Source organism: Prunus mume, linkage group LG5 (genome assembly GCF_029339155.1).
Source record: "Prunus mume cultivar Tortuosa linkage group LG5, ASM2933915v1, whole genome shotgun sequence".
Taxonomy (NCBI): domain Eukaryota; kingdom Viridiplantae; phylum Streptophyta; class Magnoliopsida; order Rosales; family Rosaceae; genus Prunus; species Prunus mume.
In genome coordinates, this window is record NC_142702.1 from 13,882,837 (window position 1) to 13,894,219 (window position 11,383).

General features: G+C 36.4%; 1 protein-coding gene across 2 annotated transcripts; it reads right to left on the reverse strand.

The window, feature by feature from the left end:
* Window positions 1-90: 90 nt before the first annotated feature.
* On the reverse strand, window positions 91-10,636 carry LOC103331224 (UDP-Glycosyltransferase superfamily protein). 2 transcript variants are annotated; one of them, XM_008233842.3, is made up of 14 exons: window positions 9,976-10,636; window positions 7,465-7,551; window positions 6,740-6,843; window positions 6,493-6,543; window positions 5,429-5,600; window positions 5,000-5,320; window positions 4,482-4,685; window positions 3,880-4,389; window positions 3,539-3,748; window positions 3,028-3,216; window positions 2,160-2,332; window positions 1,279-1,431; window positions 1,066-1,147; window positions 91-962 (listed from the first exon to the last, which is right to left on the reverse strand). In XM_008233842.3, the coding sequence occupies exons 1-14, from the start codon at window positions 10,462-10,464 to the stop codon at window positions 573-575; spliced, it is 3,135 nt and encodes a 1,044-aa protein (XP_008232064.2). In that variant the 5' UTR covers window positions 10,465-10,636; the 3' UTR covers window positions 91-572. The 2 variants fall into 2 exon arrangements, with proteins under 2 accessions (XP_008232064.2, XP_016650178.2); XM_016794692.2 differs by having other exon boundaries at window positions 429-962; window positions 1,057-1,147.
* Window positions 10,637-11,383: the final 747 nt, after the last annotated feature.

The following is an 11,383-nucleotide window of genomic DNA, read 5'->3' on the forward strand; positions in this document are numbered from 1 at the left end:
GTCTTCTCAACACGAACATGGCACTATTATTACACGTGTAACCAAGATGACTTGAACAATAAAATGACTGGAAACTGTACGTTCAGTGTATGAAAAAATCAAAACAAGAACCACCGAGAACTGCTTTATTTTAATCAAAATTTCCTATTAACATTGCCAAATGAATACATGATGTTGTTAATTGTGAAAAAGAATTTCAACGAATGTTTGTGTATACTGCTCAAAAACTAGGTAGCCTCATACTCTGTTTGTGTACACTGCTCAAAAACTTGGTAGCCTCCGCCTCTGCGACTTGAAACGTGTAAACGCCTCACATGCTAAGTGAACTGCAATTGCTGGAAAAGCTACTGTCTTCCACCCACTTCCGAGTATCTATATATTCAGTCAGAGAAAAAGACCTACAAAATTCCTCTTTACAAACCATACCGTCGCTGTTAGAAAGAATAAATCGTACCCTCCATCCTCGAGAGTCTTCTTCTCCCACTCCCAAGTCGACGAGTTCAGTAACCATATCGTAATTCCGAGTGTGACAGAATTAGGACTAGACCATTTCAACTACAACTATAACCTTCCTATCCTCCAAGCGTCTTTTGTTTGTATCCGTACTTCATTCTTTCATGTAATTTTTCTTTTGTTTTCCTCTTCTTGTCCATCTTCAGCCTGTATCTCTCTTCCCTTTCCCTCTCATAAATTCCTTGCCAATGCACTTCGCCGGTTAGCGGCCACAACCAATTCTCCCTTGGATGGTCACCATCGTCTGCAGCTTCTGCTAAATCTTCATCCATACTCTTCAGTAATATAGCATTGAAATATTTTGCCCACATGAATGCTTGGCGTTGATCAATTCGGTGCTGCTCCTCCATTGAACCAGAGATAGGATCTATGTAAACCAACTTTCGTGCACTATGATAAGCCCAGACATTGACAAGGACCTCTAATACCCGACAGTAACAATGTTTTTGCTGTTGATAATTAAACAATGGTGAGGAAAATTAAACAATGGTGAGGAAAATTAAACTCCCAGTGGGACCAGAAAAACTATACCTAAAGACTTACATGACATACCTCAAGCTCCGAAGAACCCAACAAGCACACGCTTTGTCCGCTGTTGTTGGTGTGCAATGCATCCAGAGAATCGACAAACATCCTGTAGTTCAAATACAAAATTTCAGTTATAATACACTCATAACTAAGCATCATTAACTTCCTTTAGTGTCAAGGGCTGCGACTGAATAAAACCAAAAGATGTTATTAGATTTCAGATCCTCAGTAAATTACCGGGAAAACATTACGAACTCAAGGAACGAATGAGTTGGCATCACCCAGCTATGCAACGCAGACCAGTGACCACCATCTTCTGGCATGGGAGGAAGAGCTTCTGTATTATTTGGCAAGGCATACATCCAGCGAAATGCATGTTCAAAAACATTTCTGCAGTCATTTTGGGTGGAAAAAAAGTTATGTTCAAGGAACATCGATCTTGATGAATTAATGAAATCAAACTCATGATTATAGGACCAAGACAAACCCAATCAGAATTGAATTGTGGAAATATGAAACCTTAAACACCCAATTAATACATGGGAGTGTCTATGAATGAACGTTTTGTGCATGCTCACATCACGAAACTGATGGCCCATCTTTTTGATTCATTGAAAAAGAAAAAAAAAACCCTGTATTTGAGTATGTATACCTTCCTTTTTTTGCCAGACAATATCAAAGGGTAGTTGGTAAAAAACTTGTTTTCATACATGATTTTATGAATCTTGAAACAAAGCTAATTGTGTGGTTTGGTCTATTAATCCAAAAATGTATTATAAAGTTATGCGAATGCTCTGGCCAAAAAATTGGTAATACTAATGAAACTGGAATCATTTGGTTCTAAGTGGACCTCATAATCTCATAATACCAGCCATAAAATCCACTGTTCAAGAGGATAATTCTTGTATAGCACAGCCCTATGTGGCCACCTTCCCACCCACTGTGAGAGGTGGTCGCATACGGCTGCCTCACCAAAGAATTTCACGTTCAAGAGCATATCCCCTAAGAGCATGGCATCACATATTATATTCGCAACCCATGAAAACAGTGACAGCTATAAGTCACCCAAGTTATGTGTGCAAACAACACTAGCTCAACTAATATTTCATAAAACCTACCTGCAATGGCCCCCATTCAAGATGTCACATGCGGACCAAAAAGTGAGTGCATCTTTGCTTCCCGTCATCCCACCATTCATGTTCAAGCGTCCCCAAAAGTATATCACATCACCTTCCGTGTTGTCTTGTATTGCTTCTTCCAAAACTTTTTCAGCTTTCTTGGACAAAGAAACCTGCTTGGGGAAAACAATGATGAATATGATGCGAAACTAAAGAACAACGCATTCACACACACACACACACACACACACACACATTTTCTTTTCTTCTTTTTCTTTTTCTTTTTCTTCAAGTATACGTGCATATATACATACAGTTGAATCAGGATATACCAGGTTCAAAACTTGTGTTGTAGCTGATATCTTTCATTAGTGCATCAAAGTTGAACTATAATTTTATTTTATTTTTCTGTGACACCAAAACCATTCCAAAGAACCGACAGGTTTGCGTGAATATATGCATGTATGTATGCATATAAATATGAAGTCCTAATCTTATAATGTCCTCATGTTAACAAAAGGACCAATTCTAATTCTTGCAGTCCACCCCACAATGTGATCCTTTGATCTGGACCATCCAGTTGTTAGATTCCCATTCAAGGATCATCCACGCAAAAAATCAGTCAAATTAGAAATTATTTACCTATTTGAATATCATTTTATTTCTATGTTAATTCAAAACATTCATCCATTTATTAATGACAAATAGATGACTAAACAGTTTTCGATTTTGTAGATTTTTTTCTCAGATAATCACTAAATGAATGCATACAAAATAGATGGTTAGAATCATAACCACGTTGCAGGGAGGGACCCAGTGAGACTCACAAATAACTTTAAAGAAAAATTCCCACCACAATAAGAAATACCTTCCTACCAGCAGCACGCCAAGATTGAAACCCAATCCAAGGTCGCTTATGGACGCTATCCACCTTGTTCGCAATAGCGAACATTCCTCCAATCTCACAGAGAATATTGCGATAGTGAGTTTCATTTAACATGGGAAGCCGGTCAACAGCATCCACATCATCTGATCTTGATCTCCGTGCTCTGGTTGACTACCAAATACATTGTAGGATAAATTCAGAAGGATAAGGCAATTGACTCAGATGTAAAATATTATTTTAGAGTTCAAGTATTTAAACAAAGATTTATATCTGTTACGAAATGTAGATATTTTATGTAATTTATAGCATGTTTAAATGCTTTCATTGCAGTTCTCAGTAGAAATGTATCCAAGTCACAGAATAGAATTATTAAGAAAAGAACATGAGACTTGCAGAGATGTAACTAAGAGAATAGTAGAAATACTGAATAATAAAGTGAGAAATTAAAACAGCGTAAAAATACACAAAAAGGAAACAGGAGAAAGAAACTCACAAGACTTAATCCACGGTACAGAGAACCATGGTGCAAGAACGGCCAGGTCCCAGATCCACTGTATATCTCATAAATGCATACTGACTGGCCTGTTCTCTCAAGTTCTCCCTCATCCCTCTCATTTGCTTCAAACCTAAGCTTTTCAACTTTTCGGGCATTACGATATATATCATCCCATAGACCAGGGTCTCTCTCCATTCTTTCAGATAGCTACAAGTACAGAAAAAATTCCGTGTCAGGTGTCTTTCAAGAAAGATTACATTGACACTAAAAAAGGCGTGGAAGAACTGGTGGGATTGAGCTCATATCACACAAGTTCCGTAATTTCCAGAAATACATACCTCCTCCATTTCTAACCTCTCATATTCTTCAGAGTTTTCAATTTCTGTCAAGAGATCCCAATCTAATTGAGTTGGAATATCTTGTGCCGATTCCCATGTTCCATTATCAGAGATGTTTGTTGAGTAAGCCAAACCTGAAAACTCTTCTTCAAGAGCATAAACAACACTAGTGTTTTCCAAGGATGACTGCTCATCAATGTCTTGCATATCACCTGTTGTATAATCTATTTCATTCCAGAACAAATTCCATTCCCATGTACCTTGTTGAAGCTCAGAGATTGGGCCTGGCAACAGAGCATCTGATGGAAAATTGAGTGCATTCTCCAAAACCCTTGCATAACCAGTTATGCATTCTGATGCCAGCAGGTTCATCGCAAGCAGTCTTCCAGAAGAAGCAACTGTTCGAGCAAATTTAGAAAGTTTCCCGTTTGAAATCATAAGTGAGAAAGACTTCATTAAAGCATCAGGATTATGGTTTGGAAAAGTATTTATGTGAACTCCACCAGTTACCTGTAATTTCACAAAAGTAAAAGACAATGAAACAGACCCCTCCCAAGCATATCAATGAACTATGAAGACAGGAAGAGTTTTAGGGAACTCACGTATTTCTTCAAGACAGGAAAATCAGGTGCAATGACTGGGATCCCAAAGGTCATGGCACGGATAAGCAATGGAGGAAAACCTTGTACATCTTGGAATGAACCGTAGAGAACAATGTCAGCCATTAATAACATACTGTTCACATCACCATTCAAGCCAAAATGCCTTACAGAACCGCGAGGAAGTCCCAGAGGTGAAGCAACTTCCTACAAAAGAGATCAATGGATCAAAATGCATTTCATATTAGTCCTATGAACTAATGCCTGTAAAACAGATCAGAAGATTGACCAGAGTATCAAATGAAATATACAAAAGGACTTCATTTTCAGCCACCATCGTTATTCTGTCCGCAATCAAATTCATATTGCAAAGTAATCTATTTTTTTCCAGTCATCATTTGCCAAGAAAATTCTTTGCTTAAGAAAATACAGGAGCATTTATATAAGATGCAAGAAGCTCAAAATGTGATAACTACTGGGACAATAGCATATTCTAGTAGCATCGATTAAAGACTAACTACCTGGAAAGCATCATCATATCCATTGGAGGAATTACCACATAAGAAAACAAATTTAAATGACCCTCCTGCATCTTCCCTCCTTGCATATTTTAGTAGCAGTGGTCCAATAGCATGCATTGCCACAGCATAGTCCCATGAAAGCTCATTGTAGAGGAATGAACTCCCAACAACTACAACCAACATATCATCTTCCTCAAATCCATTGCTTTTCCTCAACTGATCCTTGGAGTGGGTTTTACGGTACCTTTCTGCAGCCCAAACATCCACTGGTGATCCAGGAATGACAAAGAAGTTTCCAGTGTCAAGAACACTATATAACATCTGATACAGGATGGAAGGATAAAAATAAGAAAATTTGAGAACCAATAGAAAAATCATTTGCAAAAATAATTAGAAACAAGGTGCAAACCAATTATTTTGCAGACCTACCGGCAGAGTGAAATCTGGAAACACAACAACATTAGCTCTATTAAAAGCCCTTTTCCAATGAGAAACAAGATGCTTCAAGCCCATTTCTCCATACAATTGAAGACGATTAGCAAGTGTATCTTCTTGAATTATCCATATCAGTGGTACTGAACAAAATGGCTCCTGCATAAGGCTGCATGAATCTAAAACTCACTAATCATAGCATGTCCAACTGAAGCAACTTTGCATATGCATTTTGTTATGTGCAGTCTTAATATGAGTATGCCTTTATCTTTTATATGAAGCCGTTAGAAAAGAAAAGAGAAGGAAGGCGGAAAAAAACCTATTTGTGAACACATTTACATTGTTTCCGAGAAAATTGAAGATAGACAAAGAATTTCAATTAGCTCATAGACTAAATCATAGCTTAAATAATTACTGCCCATCAATATTATATCTCAAAATGAAAATAACAAGGAATTCAGAATAAGTTTTTGGACTAAACAAATCGCTTGAACAATGACAACTGCCTCTCAAGTTGTCTCCAACTTTTGTTATATTTTTCTTTTTCATTCTCTGGATTCACTGCCATGAATACTTCAGCAAAATCATCATCGTACCCATCATATATTACAACATCAGGCAATATTGCTTGAGAACAGAGGCAAACAATACGAAATATTATTTTTGTCTACTCGAATAAGAATACAATTTAATATAGTATAGCTTTTGTTTAAACTTCATATACTCTTTAAATCTGTTACAACCATTCTTAACATCTCATCCTAACGCCATGGCGGTAACTCCTATATTCCAATTTTACTCCAAACACAAGCTCATAGATTTTCTCAGCAACATTCAACTTTCATATTTGCACCTAAATTTTCTTGCTATTGAAGAGCAATTACAAATTCAAGATATTAATATGAATAACCACCAAAAATACTTTTTTGTCTATCAGATGGAATATGATTGGATTCGTGTCAATCAGATCAAGCAGGTATTGCATGCAAGGGAAGTCCTCTTAACAATAACTATAGATCGTAGAATTCAGCATGGTAGAAAAGGAATGTCAAACAACCCACCTTGACATGGATTCTTTTGCTTCAAGCGAGTCCACAATAACACCTCCAAAACTGTAGAAAATTATATGTATTAAATATTTTTCCAAGTTCTCGAACAAACGAAAAGGGTAAATTAAAGTTACTCGTTGATCAAGAATAGAAAAACTCTGACCTAGTAAACAAAATTTAAATACTTTCCATACAATTAGAAAAACCATTTATAAATTAGGGTAAAAAAACCCCGATATAAATTAAGAAGCAAACATACATGGACCAATCAATAAGGCCACAATGCTCTGGAGCTAAAATCGAAATGTGGCCACCAAGTTGCTCCCACATTTTATATGCTTTACCCTTCGCTACAGAAAAGATCTGTCATATAGGCATTGAAAGAGGGCATAAGTAGTAGTGAGAACACAGTTATTTATTTTTATGAATCACTAATTTTACTAACACAACATATATCCATATGCACTGACACCTTCTTTTTTTCCCATATAAAAAGGAGCAGCATATGCAGTACCCACAATAAGATAAAGAATAGCAGCCAGTAATAGTGAAGCCACTCTCTCTCTCTCTAACCATCAGACAACACTTCCACAAAATTTTTGCTTTCTTCTCTCTCTATTGGCACCATGTACCTCAATGAGCAAAGAATTAAATAATTCGCAAATCACCAACAACAAATTAAAAACCATGAACAAATTGTTTTCTTTTGGCCATTGTTGCGGACTTCATTTTCCTCTGAATTCCAAGATATTCCTTTCCTTTATTCATCCAGCTGTTTCTTAAGATATTGTTGAGCCAGTTTCTAATGTTAATTTGATATACTAAAGCATTTATATGAGTGTTTCTAGCAGATGGACTTTAGGTCTTTTATTTATTTTCAGACACTTTCTTACTAAGTTTGGACATATCTCTGTATTATATTGAGAAAATTATTTTGTTTCTCATAAAAAGGAATAGAAAAAAGCACATGTAAGAACAACTTACCTTAAGCTCATAACCCAATTTCTTGATATTCTTCATCACAGTAATCAACATCAATGATTGTGGATCTTTCTTCATGTTTCCCAGGATCTGACATGTATCAAAAGCAGGCACAACCAATATGAAAAACAACTCAGTACACAAAATATATTAAAATAAGAAAGACTTTTCTGGCGAGTATGGTATCCAATGATATTGAGGCAGTTCCATATTCTGATCAGGAACTGAAAATAAGATTTAACAATGGAAGGCTGCTAACATCAATCTTATTAGTTAATAAAAGAAAAAAACTGCATATACAATAAAGCTTTTCTAAGCTAACACAAATACACGGAAATAGAGGAACCTGGTATCTCAAACTAAGAAGATTGACATAAGAGACAGCATAAAACACGAAGATGAAGCTTACAAATAGCCAATCTATGCTTTAATATTAGAAAGCCGCAGATTCCATGCGACGAAACAGAGATCAAACAGGACTGTTTTCCAATAAGTAACATTGGTATTGTAAGTTACTGGTAGAGATTTACTAGTTATTCAAGCGAAAAATATATTTGAAAGCTCCTTACACTACCATAAACTTCCACAGCTAGCTCAGCTTCAAACAGCCAAATTCTTTTTTGAAATCATGACCAATGAGATCAAAACTTAAATAACATCCACTCTAAAATTGGAAAATAGAGTATAAGGACAAAGTTTGGTTTTGAATTTGAGTGACCAATAAATTTAGCCTATTTATCAAAATGGGTTTACCAGAAATGTAAATATACAGTCAAACAAAAAGGATCTGAGGACTACTTCATGTAAAGACAAATAGTTTTTATCATAAAATTTGCTTCTTATTTGCATCTACATTCAGCAGAGACACTATGCTAAAAACAAATAGTTATTTATTGTAAAATCTGCTTATATCAGACAAACCTGCAGGCTGCAGATTTAACTCTATGAACCTGACGAAGCATAGAGGATCTTACTAAAGACTCCAGCAATACCCAAGAAACATAAAAGAGAATCTAAACACACACAATTTACAGGTACCGCACAATGATAAAACTGATAATTTATAAGAAACCAGTAATAAATTATTTTTAACCTCATGTTCTAAAATTTTTAAATTAAACATATAATTCCCAATACATAAACACATCACTTTCCTACATAGTGCAAAAAGATGAAAGAACTTTTCCTTTAAATTGGCTTCTCACTCTACTAAGCAAGTGAAGGAGCAATCATAATCCACATGGAAAGTCAAGCTTTCTGCTTGCACCATATCAGCCATTTGGGCATACAATACGTTTTGCACCATCCCATCTCAAAGATTCAAGCAACACAGGTGACATTCAACCTTCTCAGAAAAACGCAATTCAATTGCCGCCCTGATAAACTCCTTTCTGATAGCGTCATTCTATGGACTAAGTACTTTTCATTTGCATTTTTCTTCCGATAATTCCAATTAATCTCCACACCTTTGAAACAGAATTGTTTTTTCCATTGTAACCTACCCTTACGTGGTGTAATAACCTCTACTATTTCCTTAGAGAGAGCTTTCCATGGACAGCATAAAATCCAGGTCTTAATGCTAGGTAACAATAAAAATTCTACTTATTTTGGACCAGAATAAAAAATTACTTTAATCAGTGTTTCTTTCTCTTTTGTTTTTTTTTTTTCAACTTTTTTTGGAAGACAGTGATATCAATGAGTTTCGTATAGCCAAAAAAAAAAACGTCTTCTACGCAGTTATCCTGTTTTTTTAAGTGAATACTGTGACTGCAACACTAATTACATCTTCGTAACATCAATGACTTGATGTAGAAAATTACAAACTCTGCTCTTAATAGAATTTTAGAGACAAAGTCAACTAATTAATTTAATATTTTTTGGATCAGAATCAAAGTACCAGCAGTCTATGGACCTTTCATTTCAATTCCTTAAATGTACAAATCCAACCTTCCTCAACAAGACCATTTTTACTTGTCTGAATCTTTGCACATATTCTCATAAACCCAAGAGCTGCTTCCCCAATAGTTCCCAACTTATACCCTAGTATCATAACCTGTACGACACTTGTAATACTCAAAGAATTCAGAAAAATAAAATAAATCAAAACTCGGCATCTTCAATATTTCATCATCTACGACTTGAGAACCTGCAAGCCTCCGCTCAAAACAAAGCACCTAAAGTTACATAGTACTTTTTAAGTCTAAACTTTTAATTCAGCAGAAACAGGTGATAAAAAATCATTCAACCATTATGCATTCATGATATAAAAGAGTGGAAAAGATCATATTCTAGCTCATTACTTTCCTTTGTTTTCTCAGAAATCAAACATTCATGTAGACTGCATTTACCAGTTCCAGATTCGCTCCCATTGTCAGAAAGTGCTTAATTAAATTATTAACAGAGATCAACCTCACTTGGATAAACACGATTTACCAATTTCCACTAAGAACTGTAATTTCAAATTCACAAAACCAATCCAAATTCAAGCAAAAGCAGCGAGCGGATAACACTCACAAGAGCTAGCCTCGGCGGCCGAACACCAATCCTCGCCTCCATGCGAACCCGATCGAGCCCATCACCCTCCACGAACCTCTTCGAAACCCTCCCAGGAACGAACCTGAAGGCGCTCCCAAACTTCAAGCCTTCCCTGAGCAACCGCCCTCTCTCACTTCCTTGCCTGAAAACCAAAGTCATGGAGCTCTGCAACACCATCGTGGCCACCGCGAAGACGAAGACCGCGAAGATGAGGACGACATAGAACACCGACTTTCCTTTGAAGGGAAAAAGCCACAACAAGCCCTTGCGATAGAAGCGGGTGTTGTGCGATCTCGGGCGCGGGAACGGTCGATCCGTGTAGGCCCTGGCCTGGTCTGTGTGGTGGCTAGGGTTAGGGTTCCGCTTGACGGGCAAGCGACCGCGAATCGAATGGAAGCCTCGATCGTTACCTCCCGCACCGCCATTGTCGTCGAGGATAGCTGGAGGAGACGATGAGTTCCGGCCCATTTGCAAGGACTTTTCTTTTAAATTTTCTGGTTGGCTAATTTCCCGGGAAAGTGACGAGAAGCCTCCGAGGTTTAGAGAGAAAGTGAAGACGATGGTGGGGTGGTGGTGAGAGGTGGCATGGAGAGAGATGGAAAGAGATAGGTAGAAGAAAAGAAAGAAAGTAAGATGCAGTGGATTTGCAGACTCTGTTTTTATTATTTATTATTTTTAAATTTATTTTCTTGCCAACGTGAATGTAACTACGCAAGTGACGGAGTGCTTGAATTTCCTTTTTCTTTTTTTTCTTTAATTTTTTATGAGGTATATGGAGAAATTATTCTACACCCTCATAAATGATGAACTTTTTTCTTTAATTTAGTACGACAAGACAATATTTACTATGATAATTATACATGAGCGTATTTATAATACTGCGTAGTTACATTCACGTTGATAATGGTCAGATTCTCATCATTTTTTATAAGACTCGACAATAATTTCAGAGCATGTTTATTTATTACGAACAGAGCAAGTTATGAATTAGGAAACTTAAGAATTGGAAAATAAAGAAATTGAAATTGAATCAATACTGCCTTAGTTGTTACAATTTCCGGTGCTTGTTTATCTTGAGAGTATTGGATTACAAATATTTATGTTGATAAATACAATAAAAGTTAGGAATTTAATAGAAACAGAAATTGAAATAATTTTAATATTTATTTTTGATAAATAAACACGCTATTATTGGAATACTCGTGACCAAAAGCCAAGAGTCCAGTCCAGTGGACGAATGAGTGATTTGGAAAGTGACGCGCCAAAATGAAAAGGACAGAGCGGACGACTTGAAGTTCAATTTGGCAAATTACCAAAAAGAGCGTGGAAAGCAAAAACGCGTTTTCAATAAGACTTTTGCTAGTAAAAATGGTGTGTGTAAATTCAG